Source organism: Protopterus annectens, chromosome 4.part0, assembly GCF_019279795.1.
Source record: "Protopterus annectens isolate FY-2018-M chromosome 4.part0, PAN1.0, whole genome shotgun sequence".
NCBI lineage: Eukaryota > Metazoa > Chordata > Ceratodontiformes > Protopteridae > Protopterus > Protopterus annectens.
In genome coordinates this window covers 116,915,785-116,943,283 of record NC_056733.1, presented here as the reverse complement: position 1 = coordinate 116,943,283, position 27,499 = coordinate 116,915,785, and the positions used below count along the sequence as shown (strand labels likewise).

The window sequence follows — 27,499 nt, the reverse complement described above, 5'->3', positions numbered from 1 at the left end:
ATAGCTGGAGTTTTTTAAGGTGGTCAGCATAGGGCATCTGCTTTAGGCCTGTGATTCTTTCAGTGAGGTATTTCTGCTGCCTTTCCAGTTGTTGCAGATGTCTTGAAAGGTACATACCAAGTGGGGCGTTGTATTCTGTAATGGGTCTAATGAGGGATGAGTACAGTGGGACAGTGACCTCCTTTTTTCTAGATGAAAAGCCATTAGTGATGAGGTGTGCCACATAGAAGGATTACCTGACTGTTGTGGCAATATGGTTATTGAAGGTGAGACCACTGTCCACCTGTGTCCCTAAGTCTGCTGTCATACTTTCGGTGTTTAGTGTACTGCCGCCTGTGCGGTTATTCACGGGTACATGTTTTTTCCCAAAGGGGATAACTGTACATTTATTGGCATTGAGCTTGAGCCCATGGCTCTGGCAGCAAGTATTTGTTTCTGTAAGGCCCTTTTGTAGAGTATCCACATCATTTGGGGATTCAATAATGGCTCCCAGTTTGCAGTCATCTGCAAACTTCGTTAGCCAGAGTCCCTTAGTGCTGGCCTGTACTTAAAAGAAGTAGATGCCAAACAAGAGCGGTCCCAGAACTGAACCCTGAGGTACTCATTTGTCACTTGTCTGGAGCTGGATTTGGAGTCAGCTACTTATACAGTGTGGGTTCTGTTAGTAAGCCAGTTGGCAACCCATCGAGTGACGTAGGGGTTAATGCCCAGCTTAGTAAGTTTATCTATGCTTCCAGAGTGGGGGATGGTGTCAGATGCCTTGGCGAGGTCCAGATAGGCTGTGTGGACTGCCTTACCCTCATCCACAGTTCTGGAGACTGATTCGAAGAAGTCAATCAGGTTCAGGAGACAAGATCAGCCCTTCACGAACCAAACTGGGTGGGGTCCAGTGTTTGAAGGTTGCCAGTATCTTTAAGTTCCATGATGTGTTCCATGGCCTTGCAGATCAGGCTTGTAAGACTGATGAGTCAGTAGTTCTCTGGATCCAATGTGGATCCCCCCCTTGTGGAGTGTGATAACTGTAGTTGTGCGCCACTCGGTGGGCACGAAGCCTGAGGTTGAGGGTATGATTAAACATGAGACTTTGGTGAGGTGCCAGTTAATTTTGTAGTTCATGTAGTACACAGCCCGGGATATCATCTTGTCCCATGGATGCCGTATTCTTAGCTTTGGACAGTGTGTTTTTTACCTGTGTGGCCGGTATTACTGGAATTTGGCAATCTTCCAGTATTGAGATGGGCCATTTAGGGGGTGAGAGGAGGGTGAAGTTGGCACTGAATCGATCTGCCAGGATATTGGCAATATCCCTGGGATCAGGATATTTAATGCCATTCTGTTGTAGCTCAGAGCAGGTCTGAGCATTGCCATTTAGATTCTCGACATAGTTATAGAATGCCTTGTGGTTGTCTTTGTAATAGTTGACAATTTTATTTTCGTAACTAGCTTTGGAGGATTTTACGAGGGATCTCAGCCTCTTACTGAGGCTGGTAAGGGAATTTTTTGCTTTGTGGGATTTTCCTCTTTACTGCAACAATTTCTTCCTTTTGTTGTAAAATTTGTTTATGGCAGGGGACCACCAGATTGGCTTCATTTTCAGAAAAAAATCTGACAAGTTTGTTTACTACTCTGGGCAAACCAGTCTCTAAGGTTACTCTGGCTAAATAGCTTAAGGATGGTTTAACCTTCATTTATAACAAAAGGAATATGCAACTAATAGGCCTTGTAAAGGCACATTCTACAAGAGCAATAGCCACTTCTGTAGTTACTCATGCTACTTGGGAATCCTCGCATACCTTTATTACTCATTACAAGCTGGGTCTGGTCTGTATGGGATGAGTATCATTTGGTTCAGTGGTGCTCAGGAATATACTTTAGTGAGATCTCCCAAAATTTAGATTGCTGGGGACTCTTTCCCACACTTAAGGATTAAGTGGAGATTGACAACATCATATGAAGAAGTTGTCTTATCATAACATTCCATCTGTGTTGTCAATCTTCATTTATCCCTGACATTCCCACCCTTCTCCCTGCCTTTTTGGTTTCTTGGTGCAACGGCTCTATCTCAATAGATTGGATTTCCTTTTATGAATGCAGGTATGGTCTCTGGTCTGTTATTTCTTGTCTGTCACTATCTTTTGCAGACTCGAACTAAGGTAATCCTAAGAGGAGCATTATGGGTAAAGTTGAGCTTGAGTTTTTGAAAGGCATGAGCTGAAATAATGGCCAATTTGTTTCCAAGATAAGGAACCAAACCTACAGTCAAGGATGAGTGAAGATCGACAACACAGATGGAACGTTATGCTAAGACATAACTTCTTTTTAAGTAAAATAAGTTACTATTGCAACAAAATTACACAATTTTTTTTATTTTGTAACACCTACCCCCCCCAAAAAAAAGTGAAAATAGTATAATTAACTGAATTGTACTGCATTTAACAACATCCAGATCAGCAGACTGTATTTTACATTCATTATGTTTGAAAGAAAGCAGCTACATCCTCCAACCGCACTCCTCTTTGGAAGTAGCTTGGGGGGGGGGGGGGGTGACACCATCATCCACTTTGTGAAGGAATTAATAAAGATAATTTGGTATTGTAAACATTTTGCCATGACAGTCTTATTCTCAAAACATTTTAAATAGTGGTGGGTTGATCTTAAAAAAATATGCCCAAGAATATGTATGGCCAGCTGCTACCTCATTGTTGGTTCTATTCTTTACTAGGGATTCCTTCTGAATTGTTTTTCTGGAGTTTGGTATGGTTTGTTTCCAGGATGGAGGCTTCTAAACCATCCTGTTTTTGCCTGTCCTCTGGCTCCTTCTTGCAGGATGGTTTTATGCTTGAGATAAAATATTAAACCCTAAAAAAAGAAACTTCTCCTTTTTACACCTACCAGTAAATCTCCCCCAATAGACTTCACTGTAACATCCAGTAATGGTACTCTTATATCCCAAGATCTTACTACCAAACTGCTAGGTATCACCATAGACAACGACCTTAACTTTGACACCCATATCAACAACACTTGGAAAACTACTAATAAAAAATCGGCTCTCTTTATAGGATCAAACCCTTCCTCACTCCTGCAACTAGAATAACTATTGCCCACACCTGTCTAATCTCTACCCTTCTTTATGCCTCACCCGTATTTACTAATCTGTCGAAAAATAACCTTAAGAAACTAGAAAACTTCTACAATAATATAGCCAGGTTTGCCACAGGTAACCCTTTCAGAACACACCACTGTATTAATCTAAAGCATCTAGGGTGGCTTGAGTTACAGCAGCAGCTGAAATTTAATCAAGTGGCCATCGCCCATAAAATATTTTATCAACCTGCCAAGACACCCATCCTATCTAACCTTATTCACCCCTACTATAACCTGAAGTCCCTAAGATCTTCACAAAAACTTCTTGTAAATATCAATAAATCAAACAATAGAGCTGGAGACTCTCTCTTCTCTAATACTGTTGGAAAAACCTGGAACCTACTTCCCTCTGAACTTTTCACACTTCCCTCTATTACTCCGTTTAAAAATAAACGTAAGCTCTTCCTCAAAACACATTGGATGCGCCCCTTTACTAAACCTGACTGACCAGCATGCTCTTGTTACTTGATTCAGCCTTACCTTCTCATCTCTGCAATAATTTCATCTTAACTACTATTCTACCTCTCCATCAGTCTTAGTTATTACTGTATTCTCAAAAAACTGACATTATTTATTTTTATTTATTTACATTTATTGACTGGGAGTGTCTGACTGGACGTAGGTCCATTTTCAGCAGAGGCCCGGGGAGAAAAGCTCCACAGTTAAAATAAACAGACAGTAGTTACATTGGATTACATAGCAATTACTTGCAACATATTTACAGATGAAGAACTTAGTACATCAGTAGACAACTAGAATCTTTATCTGTGAAGTACATAACGGACATTAACAAATGTTACAATAAGAAGTTCCTGCTGTATAACAAGTACTAGGCTTATGAGCATCTGAGCTTGCTATAATCAAAGTAGATGTTCTTCATCTCACATTGCTGCAGTCCTAACACTTGGGGTAGTCCGCTGTCCCAGTCGGCCCGAATACCAAAGTATAAGGCTGATGTCGGTCAAGGCGCATTATTCTGACGTCAGGACGTCAGGGTACAAATGCGCATGACCGACGTCATATCCTCAGTCTTTTTTGCCGCATGGTCCGATGCAGAAGCAGTATTGTGAGTGCAGGTTGGCGTTCTGAAATTTTCTGAAGTCGGAGTTTCAGACCGAATCAAAGTTGGCTAAGTACCCCGTTGGGGAATATTTTGGTTTTTTCTTGCCTCAGTATTTAACCGGATGTCAGAAAAAGTGAATAACTGTATTTCTTGTGGGAAACAGATACCTCATAGGGATTACCATACCTTGTGTATACCTTGCTTAGGGCCTGAGCACGACGTTGTTGGATGTCGCTCTTGTGCTAGATTTAACAAACGCACTATAAAGAGAAGATTAGACTGTGCCAGGTTAGTTTTTGGGAAGCGTTGTAATTATAAAATGCCGTCGGATGCTCCGGCGCCCGCTTCAAAAAAGCGCAAGGACAAAGCAGCAAAGCCTAGGTTGGAAGAACAGTCTGTCCCGGACGTCGGTTCTTTAGAGGGCTCGGTGGAGCCGGAGGTTCTGCCAGAAGTTTCTTTGGAGTCTCAGGGAGAGACTTTACTGTTACAAGATGTGTCCTCTCAGGAGGTAGGCCAGGCTGAAGGGGCTTCTCAGGTAGCTGTTCACCCCTCCCTTCCTAAGGTGGTTAGGCCCTCCCCTTCTGTTTCCAAGGCTTCTTCGAGAGGCAGGCCAGGTTTAACTTCAGTGGGTGTCTCTCCTTGTTCTTCAGGGTCTCTGCCTAAGAAACATATGCTTAAAATGGCAGAAGATTTGATTACTATGATTAGAGGTTCTATGCCCCCTCCTGATAAGAGGCATAGGGTGGAACCTGAGCTTGAGAGTTTTGAGCAGTGTTCGGAGGCTTCTGAGTCTTCGGCTGAAGACTTACAGGAGTATCCTCCTTATTCTGATTCTGATGTAGATGATTTTACTCCTTCGGCTTCTCCTCCTGAGGATTTTTCTTTTTCAGAGACTCTTCATTCCATGAGGGAGCATTTTAAATGGGAAGGTCAAGATTTCTCTGATTCCAGGAAAAGGCTTAGGGAATTTTTGTTTCTACCCCAGCATAGGCCTTTAGCTATACCTCCTGTTCTGGATGTGGTGGAAGATGTTTTTGCAGAGGCTTCCCTGAACCCTGATTCTTTGCCTCCTGCACCAGTTAAACCGGATAGGTATTATAGGGTGCCTGAAGCTCATAAGTATCTTTTTAAGAGTCCTAGGGCAGACCCAGAAACTGTTTCTCAGGGGCCTAAAGGTGTTAAGGCTTCTGTTGTTAAAAATCCTGTTCCTCCTGATAAAGAGGCAAGGGCTTTGGATAGATGGGGAAAGAAGGTGTATACTTCTTCCACTTTAGCCATGAGGGCTTTGAATTGCCAGTTCCACATGTTAAAATTCCAAAATTATCTCCTTTCACAATTGAAGTCTAAGGTGGATGCTCTGGCGGAAGGCATTGAGTGTAAGGAGTTGCAGGATTTAGTTCATGTTTCTGAACAGGTGGGTAAGCATTCTTTGCAATGTGGTTTTGATGCTGTTCAGGCCTCTTCGAGGGTGGCTGCCACTGGTTCTGTTCTTCGCAGGCACGCCTGGCTGAGGGATCAGAATTTGGCTGAGCATGTTAAGACAAGGATTTTAGATGCTCCGTTACAATCTGATGTGTTGTTTGGTTCGCCTGTGGAAGCAGTTTTAAAGAAAATGGAGGACAAGGCTAAGTCTATGCAGACTGTTAAAGATTTTTTGCAGGTTCAGCCTCCGAAGTTTAGTAGAAATTGGCCTACTTAAGGGGTGGACATATCCTTCTTATGATTCCCAGTCTAGGGGTAGGTCTAGACGTGGTAGGGGCAGAACTCAAGGTTCTTTTAGGCCTAGAACAGGGAGTTCACCTGCTCAGTCTTCTGGTGAGGGCAGGGGTCAGTCCTTTCGTAAACAGACCCAATGACCTGCCTTTTCAGCTGCCAGAGCCTTCTCGCCTGGCAGCACCTTTGGGAGGAAGGCTGGCACTTTTCAAAGAAAATTGGAGTTTAATTACCCAAGACAGATGGGTATTGGATATCATTCACCACGGTTACAGGTTTTATTTCCATACCTTGCCTCCTTTCAAAGGCATGCCAGACATTCCTCCTCTACAAAGAAAAGAGGCTCACAAGCAAATTTCTCTGTTACTCCAAATAGGGGCCATTCAGCCGGTTCCTGTGCCAGAAAGGGGCCTAGGATTTTATTCTCGCCTGTTCCTAGTACCAAAAAAGGGGAACACGTGGAGACCAATTTTGGATTTATCTATCCTCAACACTTATCTGGACATTCCCAAATTCAAAATGTTGACGTTACAACAGCTTTTACCTCTGCTGGGAAAAGATCACTGGATGGTAACTTTAGATCTCAAGGAGGCTTACCTTCATGTGCCTATCAGACTAAGTTGCAGGAAGTATCTGCTTTTTCGAGCTGGGAATTCCCATTATCAGTTCTCTGCATTGCCCTTTGGCTTATCTACTGCCCAGAGTATTCACAAAAGTTCTGGCTCCAGTGATAGCTTACTTCAGGCTAAAAGGAATACAAATCTATCCTTACTTGGACGACTGCCTGATTCTGGCTCAAGAAAAGGAAGACCTTTTTCAGCATTTGGATTATGTGATAGCAGTGCTAAGATGCCTGGGGTATTCTGTGAACGAAATAAAGTCCAGTCTAGTACCCTCTCAAGACATGTGCTTTCTGGGTGTGAGACTGAATACAGCAACCCAGATGGCCTTTTAACCCCGGACAAACAAAAGAATCTTTCCCTTTACTTCCATCAACTATCTCTTCAGTCCGGGCTGACTGCAAGGACAGTCCTTCAAGCCTTAGGGTTGATGGCATCTTGTATTCTGGTGCTTCCCAATGCCAAACTGCATATGAGGAAGCTGCAATGGTATCTCAAAATGTATGGACACAGCACTGCCAGGATTTGGACACTGTCATTCAAATAATACCTTGCATTCAAAAGGAATTTTTGTGGTGGGCTCAGGAATGTCACCTAAACAAGGGACTCTCTGTGACCCGGCCAGAGGCGAGTCAGATTCTAACGACAGATGCCTCAGACATAGCTTGGGGAGCTCATCTGAATGGAAAGTGGATACAAGACAAGTGGCCTGCCAGACTACAGCATCTACATATCAACATGAAGGAGATGTTAGCAGTCCAGTTTGCATTAATGGCTTTCAAGGAGTTACTTCTTCCAGGGCAGGTGTTGATTCTAACAGACAACACAACTGTCATGTGGTACATCAACAAACAAGGGGGAACACATTCTTATCCTCTATGCAGGCAAGCAATGATTTTGTGGGAGACTGCGCTCAGCTTGCAACTAAATCTTCAGGCAAGGTTTCTGCCGGGAGCACAGAACTCCTTAGCAGATGTGTTAAGCAGGCAAATCATGGATCCCCACGAGTGGAAACTGGATCTTCATGTATTTCGGAAATTGACAGTGTCATGGGGAACTCCAGACATAGATCTGTTCGCTTCTCCACTAAACCACCAGCTGCCAAAGTTTTGCCCGAAAAGGTTTCATCTCACAGCTTGGAAAGTGGATGCTCTTTCTTTCAGTTGGAAAAATCTTCATGTGTATGCCTTTCCACCTCTGCCTCTCCTCCCAAAGGTACTCCTAAAGGTCAGACAAGACAAGCCAAGGATGATTTTAATAGCTCCAGATTGGCCTCGGCAACACTGGTGCCCATTACTGAGGAGTCTGGTAAGGAAGCCTCCATGGCCTTTACCTTTGATTCCACACCTATTGTCTCAGAGGGACGGTCATCTACTCAATGTCAAGCTTCACTCTCTTCATCTAACAGCCTGGCATATTCTGTTTTGAACCACAGCAGGTCTCAACTTCCTCAACAAGTTTTGAATGTGATTATGGAAGCCAGAAGACCTAGTACAAGGAAAGTGTACGCAGAAAATGGAAGAGATTTTTATTTTGGAGTGCAGCAAAGGATTTGGAGGTTTCTGAGCCTAATTTGAGTGTGGCTCTTCAATATCTTACTGAGTTATTGGACAAAGGTTTGTCTTTCTCTTCCATTAAGATTCATGCTGCAGCAATTTCAGCTCACTATGATTGTGATCCACCATTGTTTTCTCATCCTTTGTTCAAGCAATTTCTTAGAGGGGCAAAGAATATAAGACCCCCAATGAGAGCTCCTACTCCTGCTTGGGACCTCAATTTTGTGTTGGAGAAACTTACTCTACAACCTTTTGAGCCTCAGCTACTGCTGAATTGAAGTACTTGTCATGGAAAACTGCTTTTTTGTTGGCCATTACTTCTGCAAGAAGGGTTTCTGAATTGCAGGCGCTTATGGCGGTTGAGCCTTTTTGATTTTCCATAAGGATAGGGTATCATTACGCACTAATCCTTCCTTTATGCCTAAGGTGGTCTCTAGTGTGGCTTTAAACCAAACTATTCATTTGCCTACTTTTTATGCAGATCCCCAAAATAAGGGGAAAAGATTTTGCACACTTTAGATGTACACAGGCAGTTGCGTTATTATTTAAGCAGGACTAAGGATTTTAGGCAGTCTCAGCAGTTGTTTGTTTCTTTTGCTTTAAGTTCTCAGGGCAAGCCTGTGTCAAAACAAACTATTTCTAAGTGGATTGGGTTTTGCATTGCATTTTGTTATTCCCATCATGGCAAGGAGATTCCAGCTGGGATTAGGCCTCATTCCACTAGGGCTACTGCCACTTCAACAGCATTTCTAAGGGGGGTGGCAACTAAGGATATTTTGGAGGCAGCTACTTGGAGTTCAGTGCATACTTTCTCTAAGCATTACCACCTTCCTCTCTACTCTAAATCTAGGGCTGGTTTTGCCACGGCTATTTTGCAGGGCATGTTGACAGCTCCTGCTTCTTTATGATTTGCCAGCCTCCCTTACCTCTGCTTTGGGATTCTACCCAAGTGTTAGGACTGCAGCAATGTGAGATGAAGAACATAGTACAGTTTTGTACCTACCATAAATGTAGATGTTCAAGATCCACATTGCTGCAGTCCAATTTACCTCCCTCCTTCCCTCTGTGTTTAGGGGTGGTTGTGTGGGTGGGGTTGTACTTTTGTAAATTTGTATATATTGTACATATATTTGGTACAGGAGTGTTTGGTGTTTTTTGGTTTTGGCCTTATCTTTTTAGGGTCTTCTGACATCTGGGGCAAGAAAAGACTGAGGATATGACGTCGGTCATGCGCATTTGTACCCTGACGTCCTGGCGTCAGAATAATGCGCCTTGACCGACGTCAGCCTTATACTTTGGTATTCGGGCCGACTGGGACAGCGGACTACCCCAAGTGTTAGGACTGCAGCAATGTGGATCTTCGAACATCTACATTTATGGTAGGTACAAAACTGTACTTTAGTGGAGTGGAAAGAAAGGTAGTGGTTGGATGGGGTGGGTGATATTAGAGTGGGAGTTGCAGCCAGCATGTTTTTAGGTGCGCTTTAGTAAAGTTTTGAAGTGGGTGCATGATGGTACGGAGGTAATTGTGGGTGGGATGGAGTTCCATAATTTGGCTATGGTGCAAGAGAATAGTGCTTCACCAGCAGAGTTATTGACTTTAGTGATCTGCAAGTGATTTTTGTTGCTGGATCTTAGTGGTCTGGTGGTGCGATAGGGTTGGAGTAGATTCTGGAGGGATGGGACATTTAGTGGATGGTTTACTAGTTTGTGGGCGAGTGAGAGTTGATACCATTGAAGGAGGTGAGGGAGTTCAAGCCAGCCCAGTTCAGCAAGAGAGAGACAGTGGTGACTACGGTAGAATGCTCCTGTGGCGAATTTGGCGATTTTGTTGTAGCAGGTCTCTAGCTTGTTTAGATCACATTGCCTTACGTTGGTATATATTGGAGAGGCATAAAGTAGGGTGGAGATAAGGTGGGAATATGCTATTGAAATCTTTGCTGCTTTGGTGAGAAGTTGCTTATTTCTGTATAGCGCACCTAGTTTTTTGTGGACTTTATTTATGGTCATGAATATGTGAATATCAAATTTTAGTTTGTCTATTTCCACTCCTAGCAATTTGGTGTGTTCGGTTGGGTATATAGTGGTGTTGTCTTTTGCTGTGATAAAGTGAGAGTTGTTTTGAGTATGTTTGGTGGGTTGGAAGATGAGTAGTTTAGTTTTGTTTGGGTTGAGTATTAATTGGCATCGGATAACCAAGTTTCAACAGTGGAAAAAGCTTCCTGTGTGACTTTTTGCAGTTTGGGTAGGGACTGGGCTGAGCAGATGATGGTTGAGTCATCTGCATATTGTAGGAGTGTGCCATGTTTGGTGGCAGAGGCTAGATTGGTGAAAACAGAGAAGAGTAGGGGTCCAAGGATGGATCCATGGGGAACCCCTATGGAGGCAGGTAGTTGGGGAGATATGTCATTCTGCCATACAACGGATTGTTGACAGTCAGACAAGTAGCTCTGAAACCAGTTGGTGACTGATTGAGAGAAGGATAGGTTATTGAGGACAGAGATGAGTTGTTTGTGTGGGACCATGTCATATGCTTTAGATAGGTCTAGGAAAGTAGCAGAGGAGAGAGAGCCATTATGTTTATGCTGAAGGATTGTGTTAGTAAAGGAGAGTAAGGCAGTGGTGATGCTATGGTTTGGTCGGAAACTATGCTGAGTATTGGAAAGGAGGTTGTTAGTAAGGAGGTAGTCTGAGACCTGAGAGTGTATGCATCTCTCCAGTATTTTGGAGAGTGGAGAGAGAATAGCTATGGGGCGGTAATTGGTTAGATCTGTGGAGGGTCTGCCTTTGTGGACGGGAATTATATGATACTTTCCATAGTGTGGGAACGTAACTTTCTGACAAGAGATCGGTTAATCAAGATGGATACTAGGTAGGCCAGAACAACATCTGCGATTTGTAGGTGTTCACTTGTGAGGTTGTCTGCTGCTAATTTGGTGGGCTTAAGTTTAGTTAAGATTTTTTTTTATGTTGGAGGTAGGTACAGGAGAAAGAGAAGGCAGTGGGGAGATTACTAGTTGAAGGTGTGGGTTGGAGGGGAAGGGAGTTGTGTTGTTTATCTAGCGATAGTATGGTTTGTGTGAAGTGTGTGCTGAATGAGGTAGCAATATTTTCTGAGGAGTGAGGGATGTTAGGAGGAGGGGTACTCACTTTACCTGGGTGGAGGATGGAGTTTATGGAGGGCCAGAATTGTTTGGGGCTGTGTTGGGAGGAGTCTAGGGCAGATTGGTAGTATTGGAATTTTTCCTGTTTTATTAGCTTTTTTACTCCGTTGTGTAGTTCTAGGAATTTCTGTCTAGTTGAGGGGGTTTTGGTTTTGCGCCAGTGTTCCCAGGCTTTATCCCTGTTTTTTATTTCTGTCTTAGTGGTTTTCTGTAGCCATGGGGAGGGTTGTGCTTTGGTTCTGGAAAGTCTTATGGGGGCATTGTAATTAAGGATGCTCAGGAAGGTAGTCTTAAATTCAACTGCATCATCAAGACTGAGGTACTTTAGAGGATGCCAGTTACATTCTTTGAGGGTTGAGATGAATGTGAGTGGGTTAAACTTTAGTTTTTTACGTATTTGACGGTAGATGACAGGTTTAGCTTGGTATACGTATTTTTTTTAGTTGGATTATGTTGGGGAGTGTTCAGTGAGGCTATCTGATAAAGCAGCCTGTTATATATGACTGGGGGCTCTTACTGACTAGTATCCAATCCAGGGTAGTGTGCTTGTGTGACATGTTTTACTTCTAGATGTATTACTCAACTGCTACTCCATTTTATTTTCTTTTTATCTTCCTTTCTTATCTACATTTATACTGTACCTTTTTAGCTATTATTATTTCTCAACATTTAATTGTAACTTCATTAGTAATTGTACTAAGTCTAGTCAAATATTTTGCATTTTTTTATACTTTATAAATGTGTGACCACTTCGTTTTTTTTTTCTTTACGGTGAATGTATTTGCATTTTAAATATCTACTTCTGTAGATGTGAACTTTATTTGAACTGTTTGGAGCTTTTCTCCCTGGGCCTCTACTGAAAATGGACATATATCCAGCTAGACTAGCCCGGTCAACAAATGTAAAATAAAATAAATTGAGATTTAGCCCACTTGTGAACTCATGAAGGTCTGGTCTTAAAGTTATGTAAATCACATAATTTCTTACTGTGTCAATTGCTTGAAGGAAAAATATTACCCTTGTGTTAATTTCTGCTTATCTTGGTAGAGCTCCATTTTGCCTGAGTGAAGAATCGCAGAGCTACACGAGTATAATTTTTCACTTTATCCAACTGTTCACTGTTTGTCAGTACTGCACTGTTTTTTTTATTTGCTTATCAGTACTGCACTGTTTTTTTTTTTATTTTTTATTTGCTTAAACAGTACTGCACTGGTTATTATTTTTTTGATCAACAGTACTGCACTGTGTTTGACTGAATTATTTACTTTTCTGTGTCTCCATTTATATATTTGCTGCCCTCTATTTAACCCCCCCCCCCCGACAATCCTCCCAACCAACTGCTGTTGTAGTCTTATATTTGATGGATTTTGCTGTTGCCCGCCCCTACTGTAAATTTGATAAGGGACACTCCTCCCAGTCTCATTTCATTAGCTCATTCTACCTAATGCAGAGATCATTTGGGAAGGCCAAACCCCTTAGTTCCTCGACTATGAACTTTCTTCTGTTCCTCCACTCTCTTTCCACTTTACTAAAAAAACAATAAAAAAACCCCACTTTATTCAGCTGCTTTTACTGTATTTGTGTTTCCTCCTCCTACTCTATTACTTTATCTTGCTTTTTCTTCTACTTGCTGCGGCTTGTTCTCTAAAGTGTTCAATTGTATCTTTTCTGTTGCATTTATTACTGCTTGTTTATAGCCTGTTTAATTTCTAAGTGTTTTTCTAACACTCTTAGTTTTTGTGTAAGCACTTGGGCTTTAGGCTTATCCCTTAGCTCTCCCTGGCCTTTCTCTCTCGGATTCTGACACATTTGGATGGACAATTTCCTACAGTTTCTCCTGCCAGTCTGGTTGAGATGGGCATCCTGAGACAGTGTAACAACTGGCTTATGTACACAAACAACCACCTACTACTACCACCTAGGAACACAGTTTGCAAGAGATGCAATTACATTAGGAACCTAGAGTCTATGCTCTCTCCCTCACAAGCCAGTACATCTGGCACTGAGAAGGTTGTAAACACAGTCAGTACACCTCAAACACCACCTACACCTACACAACATGCACCCACATATGTGGAGGTCCACAACAAAAACATACCCAAACAAAGGAGACCTTTGAGGCAAAACCACACGCGATCTCCACAGCCCTCCATACCACCCACCAAGTATAGTTCACACACCTGTCTCTCACAACTTCTTCTTCTTCTTTCGGCTTTTTCCCGGTCAGGGGTCGCCACAGCGGATCACCTTGTCCGCACATTGAATGGCAGTGGAGTTTTACGGTGTCGAGTTGCCAGCCCGGCGCCCAACCTTCCACAGAAGGCACACTCACATGCACACCTAGGGCCAATTTAGAGTGTCCAATCCACCTGCAGCATGTCTTTGGGATGTGGGAGGAAACCGGAGCACCCGGAGGAAACCCACGACCACAGGGAGGACATGCAGACTCCGCACAGAAGGCACCCCAGCTGGGGATCGAACCGGAGAACCTCTTGCTGTGAGGCGGCAATGCTAACCACTGCACCACTGTGGCCGCCCTCACACACCTGTCTCTCACAACACTAAGGCTTAACCATAAACTCAACTTATTAGTCATAGGAGACTCCGTTGTGAGACGCGTACAGATGTGCCTCTCACCAGGCTGGATAAGGCGAAAGTCACAGTTAGTTGTTTGTCAGGAGGCCACAATCTGCCATGTCACACACACACTCAAGTCTCTCAACAGGTACTGTTATGACTCTGTCATAGTCCATGTTGGTGTGAATGACTTGGGACGTACCTCCCTGGAGTATGTGTCCCAGGCGGGTATGTCCCTAGCCTTCAGCAGCATTCTACTGTCATCTAGAATGATGCCTCAATACAAACAGAAAATGACTGAATTTAACAATTGGCTGTTTCTGGTGTCATTCCAAGGGGATCCAGTACCTGACAGCCTAGGAAGATATGATCGACAGACCACAATGCTTTGCCAGAGATGGCCTGCATCTGTCTCACTTGGGGTTCAGGCTTCTGGCAAAGGCTGATGTTCGTGTTCCACTGTTGCAGTCATTACAATTGGGTTATCTTGCTGGCAGGCTAGCCATAGTCGGCCTGAGTTCCAAAGTCTAGGTCCGGTGTCGGTTGCTGTCGCCTCCTCCCTGACGTCAGTGCACCAGCGGTATGAAAGATGCAGCTGACGTCATTTTCTTCAGTCTTTCTTGGCGCGCGGTGCCCAAAGCAAAAGCTGTTCACAAGTGCCGGTCAGCCAACTCCTGAGATTTTCAAATTCGAAATTCAGATCCAAAGTTTTCATTAAAGCCAAGTACCCCGTTGGGGAAACTTTTTTTCTTGCTCCAGACCGATGCCAGGAAAAGTTAATTGTATTTTTTGTGGGAAGCAAATACCTCATAAGGATTTTCATTCTTACTGTATTCCTTGCCTAGGCCCTGACCACAATGTCGCTAGTTGTCGGTTTTGTGCTAGATTTAACCAACGCACTATTAAGTATCTGTACGATTTTGCATATCATTACTTTGGCAGAAGATTTAGTTATATAATGCCGTCTGAACAGCCGACTACCGGAGTTTATAAAAAGCGCAAAGAAAAAGAAAAGGACAGGCATCTGAGGTCCAAAACCAACGAGGTTTCCGCTAGGCCTGCCGCCGGTTCTCAGTGAGGCGCTTTCGCAGCCCCTGACGCCCGCTACCTCAGAGCCCCAGGCTGCTTCCAACTCCCATGTGGAGCGACTAGGCTGCTGGAAATTCAAGGTATTAGACACTCGGAAACTATTCCCTCAGATGGGTCCGGAGCCGCTGAGCAGGCATCTGCTTCTGAGGGTGTTTTCAGGCCTACACAGTTGTATGCAAAACCAACTTCGGCTTGAAAGGCTAAAGCAGCTTTAAAGACAAAGAAACAAGTACAGCACTCTCCTGGACAAGCCTCCATGCCTAAAAAACAGATGATTAAAATGGCCGAAGACCTAATTACTTTGATCAGGGGTTCCCATCCCCTCCTGATAACAGGCCTAGGCAAGAGAATAGAATATGTATCTTCATATCAGGTTTCCATTTCTTCTGATTCCTCTTCTGAGCAAGAATATTCTCTTCCTCCCTATGACAATTCTGATGCTGAATAATCTATCCCTTCAGCCTCTCCTCCTGAGGATTATTCTTTTGGGGAGAGCCTGCATACTATGAGGGAGCATTTCCACTGGGAGAGCCAAGATCATTCAGAATCCAAGAAAAGGCTCAGAGACTTCCTTTTATTACCTCAGCACAGGCCCCTTGCTATTCCTCCGGTTTTAGACATTGTAGATGTATTTTCAGAGTCCGGACTGTCTCCTGACTCTACCGCCAGCTCCTGTTAAGCCAGACAGATACTACAGGGTTCCTGATTGTCATAAATTTCTTTATAAAAAACCTGCCGCTGCTGACCCAGAAACTATCTCTCAGGGTCCCAAAGGGGTCAAGGCTTCCACTGCAAAAAAACCTATTCCCTCTGATAGGGATTCAAGGGCCCTGGACATGTGGGGGAAAAAGATTTATATTTCTGCTACCTTGGCTGTAAGAGCTTTAAATTGTCAGTTTCCTATGCTTAAATATCAGCAATATCTTATGTCACTGCTTAAACAGAAAATGTTGACAAATACAGAATGTGCAGAAAACAAAGAAATGCAGGATTTATTACTTGCAGCTGAACACGCGGAGAGGAAAAATCACAGCCATACAGGAAACAGTCTCAATGATTTTCCCCTGCCAGCACCAAGCACTTATCTTCTGGCAGCTCCTTTGGGGGGAAAAGTAGCACTTTGTTCCCCAAAATTGGCACATGATCACCCAGGACAAATGGGTCTTAAATATCGTATCACAAGGCTACAGGTTCCACTTTCACATCCTGCCAAGGCCAAACGGTATGCCAGGCCTGCCACACAATCAATGGGCAGAGGCACAAAAACAAGTTTCATCCCTGATGGACATGAGGGCCATTTAGCAAGTGCCACAGCAAGAGCAAGGACTAGGATTTTACTCGACTATTCTTGGAACCCAGAAAGGACAAAGCCTGGAGACCAGTACTGGACCTGTCTATTCTAAACACATTTCTGGATATTCCAAAATTCAAAATTTTAACTCTGCAGCAGCTTCTACCCATGCTGGACAAGAAGGCTTGGCTTGTGACTTTAGACCTAAAAGAGGCATACCGGTATGTCCCAATCAGAAAATCATGCAGAAGATTCCTCAGATTTATAGCTGGCTCAATGCAGTACCAATTATCTGCACTGCCCTTTGGCTTACCTACTGCGCCCAGGGTCTTCACAAAATGCCTGGTACCAGTAATTACATTCTGCAGACAGAGGAATACACATTTTTCCTTACTTGGATGACTGCCTCATTCAAGCAGAGAACAAGGACATTCTACTACAGCATCTGGCATTTGTAAAAAGATTACTAACAGGTCTAGGGTACACAGTAAATGAAAAGAAATTACAACTTGTACCCTCTCAAGAGATAATATTCCTGGGTGCAAGCTTAAGTACAACTGCCCATATGGCTTATCTCACACAAGACAAACAAAGACAACTGACTACTTATTTCAAAATGTTGGCAACAAAGACCCAATTATCTGCAAGAAAAATTCTGCAGGCTTTGGGCTTCATGGCATCCTGCATTCTGCTAATTCCATATGCAAGACTGCATATGAGGAAACTTCAATGGTATCTAAAAAGTGTTTGGACTCAACATTGCCACAACCTGGAAACAATAATTACCCTCATTCCCTGCCTGCAACAGGAGTTTCGATGGTGGGCAAAGGCCTGTCACCACAACATGGGACAGCCATTCACCTTACCCACAGCCAAGCAGATATTAACAACAGATGCATCAGATTATGCCTGGGGGGCCCATATGGCAGGAAGATGTATTCGGGGCACATGGTCCGCAAGTCAAATGCATCTGCATATCAATCAAAAAGAGATGCTAGCAGTTCAAAATGTCCTTACAGCCTTCAAGGATCTACTTCATCCAGGACAACCACTGATAAAGACGGATAATACCACAGTCATGTGGTACATAAACAAGCAGGGAGGCACACATTCCTACCCCCTCTGCAGACTAGCCATGACTTTGTGGAACACAGCATTGGCTTACCAAGTACATCTACAAGCACAATTCCTGCCAGGAAAGATAAATACTCTGGCAGACTAACTAAGCAGAAACCTAATGGATCCCCATGAGTGGAAATTGGATCCACAAGTCTTCAGCATGACAACAAGGACCTGGGGATGCCCGGACATAGACCTATTTTCCTCCCCTCACAACTGCCAAATACAGAGATTCTGCGCAAGGACTTATCACAAGCAAGCATGGAAAGTGGATGCTCTATCTTTCAGCTGGAAAAACCTAACAGTATATGCCTTTCCTCCTCTGCCTCTCCTCCCCAAGGTACTCCTCAAGGTCAGACAAGAGAAGCCAAAAATTATACTGATTGCCCCAGACTGGCCCCGCCAGCACTGGTACCCAATCCTAAAGAGCTTGTCTCAATGCCCAGCTTGGACATTACCTCAAATTCCTCACTTATTGACCCAACAAGACAGATACTGCACAGTCAACTCAGGACCTTAAACCTAGCAGCATGGCGGGTAATGTAAGCATTCAAGACCCACCTCTCTCTCTAAAGCGGTGATGGATGTTATTTTGGAGGCCAGGAGGCCTAACACCAGAAAATCTTATGCAGAAAAATGGAAGAGGTTCTGTGCTTGGAACCAGGCACAAGGTTTTGACACGATTGTTCCAAATATTCCTCAGATTTTGCAATACTTAACTGAGATGCTGGATAAAGGCCTTTCCTTTTCATCAATTAAAATTCATGCCTCTGCCATTTCAGCTCATTACAATACAGAACCACCTATTTTTTTCTCATCCATTTCTAAGGCAGTACCTCAGAGGGGCCAAAAACATAAGACCTCCAAGGAGAGCACAAATACCTGCATGGGACCTCAACTATGTCTTGGAAAAACTCACTCTACCTCCTTTTGAGCCAGCCTCTGCAGCTGATATAAAATTCTTATCCTGGAAAACAGCTCTGCTCCTAGCGATAACCTCTGCTAGACTAGTATCAGAGTTACAGGCACTCATGGCTGTGGAACTTTTATCATTTTCCATCCTGACAGGGTTTCTCTGAGGACAAACCCAACATTTATGCTTAAGGGTAGTGTCCAATGTGGCCCTTAACCAAACAATTCATTTGCCTATCTTTTATCCAAACCCACAGAATAAGGGTGAGAGACTTCTGCATTCTTTGGACATTCACAGGCAGCTATGCTTCTACTTGGACAGAACCAAAGCTTTCAGAAAATCTGAACAACTTCTGGTGGCATATGCTGCAGGATCACAAGGAAAGCCTATCTCAAAGCAGACTATTTCAAAGTGGATAGGCCACTGCATTCGTTTCTGCTATTCACAACATGGCAAATCAGTGCCTAAGGGCATTAGGCCACATTCAACCAGAGCAGCAGCCACTTCAGCAGCTTTCCTCAGAGGAGTACCAACCAAAGACATCTTAGAGGCTGCAACTTGGAGTTCAGTGCACACTTTTGCAAAGCACTGTCACTTACCTCTCTACTCTAAATCCAGGGCAGGCTTTGCCACTGCAGTTCTGCTGATCCTCATAGCCTCTCCTAATCCTATTTAGCACCAGCCTCCCAACCTTAGCTTAGGGATTCAACCCAATTATAATGACTGCAACAGTGAAACACGATGAACATAGTACAGTTGTGTACCTACCATAAATGTAGATGTTCGAGTGTATTCACTGTTGTAGTCTTGTAGTACTTATCTGTACTTCTCTTTTCTATACAGCCTATGTGGTGTATTTGCTTGTAGAGAAAGGAAAAGTTGTTTTTTGTGTATGCATGCTTATTGGCATAATTTAGCCTGCCATTTTGGGGGCACCTGACATCTGGGGCAAGAAGAACTGAAGAAAATGGTGTCGGCTGCATCTTTTATACCCCTGACGCACTGACGTCAGGGAGGAGGCGACAGCAACCGACACCGGACCTAGACTTTGGAACTCAGGCCGACTGTGGGTAGCCTGCCAGCAGGTTAGCCCAATTGTAATGACTGCAACAGTGAATACACTCGAACATTTACATTTATGGTAGGTACACAACTGTACTTTGCCTCATGCTGCTAAACACTAGGAGTCTGAACATGAAACTGCATTCATTGCAAGCATTCTTAACTCTGGAAAATGCTGACATGTTCGCAGTCACAGAAACCTGGTTCAAAGCTGTAGAGAGCATCCCAGCCTTACCTGGTCACTCATCCTATCATACATGCAGACCCAAACTGTGGGTGGTAAATCCAAAGTAGGTGGAGTATCCGTATATATTAGACAAATACACCTCCAGGCTTGTCAAACAGTATGACGTGCAGAAGAAGCTCCAGGTGCAGGTAATCCTTGACAATACCCATATACAAATCATAGTTGGCTACCAGCCCCAAAATCTGACTCAAGATGCTCAATCTGCCTATCTGGACCTCTTCAGGTCTATCAAGATTCAACCCTTTACCCTGATCCTGGGTGACTGTAACTACCCAAACATAGACTGGAAGAACTACTCTTGCTAGAACACAAATGCCCAGAGATTCTTCAATTTTGTCAATGCAAATGCTTTGGTATGGCTAGTTGATACCCCCACAAGAGGTTGATATCTTGGACTTCGTATTGACCAACATGAGTAACCACTGTAACATCCCTGCAGTATCATCCTCCCTGTTACGATCCGACCATAAAGTAGTCACTTTCAAAGTCACCATCTCCTCCAACCCCCCTCTCTAGCCATGGTCAAACAAAAAATAAGTAAATAATTCTCCAAAGTTGATTACAGCCTCCTGAGGGATAGTATAAACAGCTTCATAGTCCCCTCCCCCTCTCTAGTAACTGGCTCCATTATCTAGAACTATACCAAAGCACTATGCAAACATTTATATAGATGCATAGTATCAGGAATCATCCTCCGCAAGGAAGAGTAAACCTGTCTGGTGGACATCTGCAATAAATAAACTCTGTAACAAAAGAAAAAATTTCTATTCAGGACCAAGAAGGAACAGTTGCCCAATTGGAAACTATCCCTATTTAGCCTGAACAAGCAAATAAGAGCACTAGTGAAATCCACCAAAGCAAACTTTGAGTCCAAATTGGCCACATCTACTAGAGACGGTCATAAGGACCACAATTTCAAAAGAAGCACCCAGATCTGTTCAGAAGTGGTGGTCAAGGACATCACATATACAAATGACATAAGTATATCAAACTTGCTGGCCGACGGATTCAACGAAAATTTCATCAGTAAATCAGGACATTTCCAGTAGTTGCCCTCTTTCCCTTGTATCTAGGGATCAGGTCATCACTGCTCTCTAAGACGAAAAAAAAATACAGCCTCCATAGGCCCTGATAACATCCCAGGCTGCATCCTACATGAACTCTGACAGGAACTTGCAACACCATTAGGCGTCTTATTCAGTCAAAGCCAGAGTACCAGCTTTGTCCCAGCTGAGTGGAGGACAGTCACCGTCATCCCTTTGCACAAAGGTGGAGCATCCAACAATCTGGTAAGTTATAGACCCATCAGCCTAACTAGCCTGATTTACAAGGCCATGGAATGGATTATCACAGACATCATTAGCAAGGACATTGGCAACCTCCAAACACTCTATCCCACACAGTTTGGCTTTGTCAAGGGGAGGTCATGTCTGTTAAATTTGGTTGACCTTGAAACAGTCACCAAAGCCATGGACGAGGGGAAGACTGCACAACGCCTACCTAGATCTGGCAAAGGCCTTCAACACTATTCCTCACTCTGGCATAATAGATAAATTATCAAAACTAGGCATCAATCTGTATGTTACCAAATGGGTAGCTAACTGGCTCACTGATAGAACCCACCTAATCAAAGTAGGGGAAGCCACCTCCATCAGTTGACCTGTTTTGAGCAGAGTACCTCAGGGTTCTGTCTTTGGGCCTCTGTTATTTGGGATATACTTTTCTGAGGTGCAGGCCAAGACCAGTGGGCTGTGGCTGACCACATCTGCAGATGACTGCAGGCTGGGTGCTGTCATCAATTCCCATAGTGATGTGGACATCCTCCAAGTGGGTCTTACCGAAACAGATGACTGGTGCCAGAAACATGGCCTCAAGCTGAATACCAAAAAATGCGTCATCATCCCCTTTGGGTAGAGTGATGTCTCCACAAGGTATCACATTAATAACATCATCCTAAGCACACAATCAGTCGTGAGGGATTAGGGCACCCAGATTTATAGCAACCTGACTTTTTACCTCCATGTTGCTTCTATTGTACGGAAAGCTTTCTACATGGTTCACCTCATAAGTAAAGGCGTCTCATCCAGGGACAAGGAGGTCATAACATTCCTGTATTCTTCCCTTATAAGGCCCATTATCGAGTACGGCGCCCCTTTCGGTATGTAACTCGCAAAGCAAATGCAGCAGCTGGAGAGACCCCAGAGGTTCCTCACCAGGAAGAATCCAGGGCCTTAAAAATCTACCATATACAGACAGGCTAAAAGCCCTAGTTCTCTACTTGGTTTCATAAAGACTCCTCAGAGGTGACCTCTGTCTGGCATACAAGGTGATCTCTGACCCCGCCTTGATGGGACTGCTGCATGTCCGCAAGTCCATCTCCACTCGAGTAACCCGTACGCGCGGCCTCAACCTGGTCTGTGACATGAGTAGGACTTGTTGGCAGGACAGATCTGTCCCAGTGACTCCCCCATCTGTGGAATAGACTCCCTCTCTACATCAAGCAGAGTACCTCTTTACTCCGTTTAAAGCGCAACTTGGATAACTGGATGGGAAATAGAAAATACATCCCTGGGATTCCACCTGTGTCCCTGCTGGACAAGGAGCATCAGGTACTGATTTGTCTAAACATGGGCTAAACTGTTGGCTAGGCTTATAAGGGCCTCGGGGCCAATACCCTGGTAACTTCCTATGGTCCTATCAGGATGGGGATTGCTAAAGGAAACTTGAAACAAACCCTTCATCAAGACCACGCTGTTAAACTTTTTTATAAATTGGGCAATTCTGTACTTTCATTTTGCTCATTAACAGTGTAGATGTGAAATCTTCATTGTATTCTAGAATTACAGGGACTGTGCTAGTTAAGTAGTGTTGACTAAGTAGCAGGTTTAGGAGGAAAGTGGGCTGTCCAAGCGCAACTCGTGATGATGTGGCATGCACTTATGGTGAGGTATATGTGAAGTTCTAAGCATGGAAACTTCAATAATGGAGAATTAGAACAGAAGTGTTAACACCATAGTCTTACCAAGAAGCCTTCATTGACTGTTTCCAGGTATAACAATGTGTCTTTCTTTCTAGTGATGTAGGTGCCATAGTCGTTTTTTTTCCTAGAGTCCTACTCTCCACTGTAATTATATGAAGTTTCTACCTATGGTTATTTTTCTTCCAGACATGTTGCTGTACTTGTCAGTATTTTTTTAAACCTATCTTTATATAGCACAAATGGAGAGCTTTTATTACAGTCCAGGCTACATGGGGTTCAACTGCCATACTGTCCATCAAGGGACCGCCGCTCTAGGAACAAATCCTTATTACTTATGAATAAGTCAAATAATGTTGCAGGGGACTCGCTGTACTCCCAATATGTTGCTAAACTCTAGAATAATATCCCCAAACAAAACTTTCAAACTCAGTAGTTTTAACCCATAGCTTAAACAACATCTTAACCAATCCTGGTCCTGCACATGCTTATCACAAGGTTAAGCCTTTGTGTTCACCATACAATGCTCTCCAAATACTTTCCTTAAACAGAATACTGTCATTTTCAAACTGAAATGACTGTATTTTTATACATAACTGCTACCTGTACAGTCCACTAAGTTGGGAGTTTGTCTTTAGTAACTTCCACCTCTGTAAAATCTTAATGTGTAAATGTAACTACTGTTTGTTTATAACTGTAAATAGAAATGTAACTACTCTGTGTTTAACTGGAACTTGGTGTAATGCATTGTAAGCAAATGGTGCTTTTCTCCCCTGGCCTGTGCTGAAAATGGTATGACCCAGTCAGATTTTCCCAGTTAACACACACAAAGAAAAAAGTAAATAGTGGTCCCAAAACTGGAGGGAGCCAGACAGGAAAGGGCATGGCCTGCTCACTCATCCAGGGTAGGGGGAGGGGTTGTAGATGCTCTGGGAATACACAGGCATGTGCAGTTTCTCAGGTGGAGACTGAGGGAAACCGCAACCCTTGCTTCAGGGAAGAGATGGGGCTGTTTGCTGGCAGTGTGCTTTGAAAATTTAAGGAATAAGCAATGCTGCCAACCCATTACATGCCCCTCTAATGCTTGGTGAGTGTGAGCCTTTGCGGGGAAGCTTTAGGCTATAAGAAATCTTTGATCCACCCCAGTGACTTTCTAAATGGTGGCCCTTCCCACTTGACCTTTGACTCTGATAATTGAATAGACCAATTAGCCAGGAGGTGGCTGGTGATTGAATGTAAGCAGACTGCAAGGGCAACGAATGTAGAAAGAGAGAGACTAGTTTTGTACAAGTCTTTTTCTTTGCTTTTTATTAATGGCTGACCTAGTTTCCTTTCTCTCCTTTACAGGCAGTGAAGGAAGCATGGTGTTTGCTCCTTTTTTAAGGCATGTGCAGCATTTCTCCCACAAAAACAATAAGCTGGAACCTGATGCTTCTGCAGTGAAAATCAGCTGTGTGACAAGATGGTTGATGTTTATCCACTGTTATCTGGTGTTAAAGATTTGTATATGTGCTCGTCATTCTAAAGAATTATGTTTTTTTACAATAACCTTGCATCCTTCAAGTAACCTTGACATAGCCATTTACATGTCTGTGCACATTTTTTTTTAAAATTAGTAGGGATTATTGTAACATCTTATATGGCAGGGTTGTTTCAGATGTGAGGAGGGTAAAATCTATTTAAAAGAAAATGTTATGCATTGCCCATGTACTTGTTAAATACTTAATTTATTTACTCTCAATGTTGAAAATGTTTATTTTATTTATAGGGAATTCAGAAGTTCCTTCAGTGCAGTTTGGGAGTCCGAACCAGCTAAACAGCAATGCTTGGGGAGTATCAGGAAATGTCACGCCTGTGCATCCAAATCCAAGAGGCCCTGTTGCTCCATCCTTTATAAGTTTTGATACACCATCATCTGCAAATCTTTCTAAGGACTTTCCAGAACTTGGTACTAAGTTAACCAAGTGGGAAGAGATGAGGCTTAAGGAACAGATGGCCTTAGAAAGGCACTCCTCTAGTTTAAAAAATGATTACTATGCCCAGATTAGAGAAGTGCATTCTTCAAACATGCAAGAACTTGACACTTTGAATAGGAATGATTCATCAGCTGTCAATCAGAAGCTTAGTGTTACCAAAGTTAATCAGCTGGCAGAAGACTTCATTCGTGCAATTTCAGCTGAGCATGAATTGGTTACTGTGGAAAAGGTTTGTCTTAGTGAAAAAAAAATTGGGACAGTGATTTTGATAAGTGTATTTTTATCATTTTTTCTTGGTATTGTGTATTATGAATTGAAATGTCAGTTTGGGTAGGAACCCAGTTCTGCAGATTTCCTCTGTTAATAGTTAACTTTCTGTCTGCAGTGTGTGTATGTGTGTTGATAAGAATATAGTTTCTTTCACCAAATGTATGTTTTGTCATACCTTAAATAACCAATAGCACTTTGCCAAAAGTGCACTATTCCGAAATCTCACTATAATGAACATCAAAACACTGAAACACCTACTACATACTAAACAAACACACATTCTATTATATTTTTGCAGGGGGGGGGGGTCAAGCCCCCCTGCGTTATATGCTAACTCCGAGATTGCACTACAGTGAAAACAAGGGTAAATTTACCGACCTTTAAAGTAGTGAGATCTCCAATTATAGCTTTGAGTGCTGTATAAGTTGTCCACATCCTGACTACTTCTAAACCTACTGCTTAATATGCTGTCCCACAAAACTAGTACAGGGAAGTACGTAAAAACACTGCATACTTTTACCTGAATTTCTCTCACCACTAGTTCCGCTAAAACGGAACTTGACATAGTGAGATTTCACAATAGTGCACTTTAGGCAAAATAATGTGTTTTTAAGGTTCAACAATATGTAAATTCAGTGAAAGGACTGGGACCAATATATGTGTAATATATATGTGCACATACACACACATATATGTCTATGTATGAAATACATGACTTGCAGTCAAAATATTGAGGTGGCTTTCCTTGACAGTTGGATGGACGAATACAGAGTGGCAGAGAGGCAAAACTGTGAACAGAGTTTCTGTTGACTGTGAAATGTTGATAAGGAGATTATGTTCGTAGTTTATAGTGTCAGTATTTTGAAAGGGCATCGTACTACAGTGGGAATTGGGGAAATTACCCTTTTACTCACTGTAGTGCGATCTTGTAGTTAGAATATACAAGTAGCAGGGGGTGTAGGGGGGCTTGCCCCCCTGCAATATGGTAAGAAAACTTCCACCTTGTAGCGGGTGATTTTTTCAGGATGGTGAGTGGTCGAATGTTGATTCTTTCCTTCGAAGGAATCGACGTTTTAAAGAAGTGTCACGATTTTATTTCGTTGTTCCGGGTCGGGTTGTGAATGGTCGAGGAAAGCCACCTCGACATTTTGATAGTAAACTGAAATACACACACATACAAGTGCATATTTAAATATATGTGCACGTATATATTATACATGCAGATATGTAATATGTTCCACATATTGATTACTGCTGCATTAGCTTAGTTTGTGTTGTATTCTGTCATGTATATAATAGCCAGCCAGTTTCCTAACCTTAGGTTCCCTTTGACAAGCTGAAACTGTTAGGCAGCTTGGTCCAGGCAACCTAAAAAGGTAAGGTTCTGGTACCAAGTCCTTTCTAGTTTTCCTGCTGCATGTTTCTCTGTGGGCCTTCGAGGATCGACAGTCTGCTTATGCTGTTCCATTGCTGATACGTTCTCTTTGGGGAAACGCCTTCTACTTTATATTTTTTAAAATTACTTTCCTAGTTAGGAAAGTTGTTCTTAAACTAAGAGTTTTTACTGTCACAAGACTTAATTGTACTTTTAAACTGGAGTGCATTTTTTCCTATCAGTTCAAACGTTGAGAATACAAACGAAACACACCAACCAGTAAATAACAAAGAATAACCACAAAACTGGAACCACACCAATGTATTTTAATTTAGCCGTTTTGTCTTGACTCCAAAAGACTTCATCAGAATAAAACATAATTTGAACAGCCACCTTTATATACCATTCAAAACACCTGATTGGACAACTACAAACTTTCATTCCACATTTAAAGATATAGTACAGTAAAGCCCTGCATGAGATTATCTATACAAAAAGTTAAAAATGCATAACATAAAAGAAATACAAAAATGTTTTGCTTTTCTGTATGGTTTTGCACAAAAGGCCATGCTAAAATTAAGGAATGTGTTCAACTAGAAAAACATTTTCTAAAATACATATGCTGTATATTACCACATAAGAAACTGCAATGGTTTAGTATTCAGAACTGGGTTTTAGTTTTAACACACAGTGAATGGAACATTGGTCATTCAGTCCAGGAGGGGTCACTGCGTTTAGTTTAATCTGCCATTGCAGTTGCCTGAACTCCAAAAATTCATTATGACACACCCCGTCTCTGTCCCAAATCTACATGGTCAATCACCACGAATTTGAAAGTATGTTGTGGAAAAATAATCACATGTTTTGCCAGGGCGTTGTTCCTGTCCAACTTTCTAATACTGTAAACATGTTGATAAATTCTAGCACGGAACTGTTTGAGAGTTTTTCCCACATAATATGCAGGACATTGTTGGCAAGATGCTAAATATACCACACCCTGCGATTTGCAACTATATTTCTTTTTAAGTTTTATGTACCCATAATTAAGGACATTAACCTAGTTACATTCTAAAATGTGATGAGATTGAGTACAGGACCCACACTTAATCATCTTACCCTCTGAATTAGTTGTCCCTTCCCTTTCCACCATGTTTTTTTATACATACATCCTTCTGTTACCTTGTTTGTGGTCTCTCACCCACAACTTTAATATGTTGGTGGTCCACCGAGAAAATTACCTAGATGTCCTTCAAGGATGCATCTGCAGTCCTTACAAATGGGTCGTCCTGTCGTCAGGCAGCCCTTCGGTCGGCCGGATTCCAAAGTCTGGGTCTGGCCTC

General features: G+C 42.8%; 1 protein-coding gene across 1 annotated transcript in view; it reads left to right on the top strand.

The window, feature by feature from the left end:
• The window catches only part of LOC122800224, a 965,447-nt gene extending 940,599 nt beyond the window's left edge, over positions 1 to 24,848 (top strand). Inside the window, exon 6 of the mRNA XM_044069717.1 lies at positions 24,307 to 24,848. Within this exon, the coding sequence (XP_043925652.1) occupies positions 24,307 to 24,848 (542 nt within the window). The remainder of the gene's footprint in view (positions 1 to 24,306) is intronic.
• Positions 24,849 to 27,499: the final 2,651 nt, after the last annotated feature.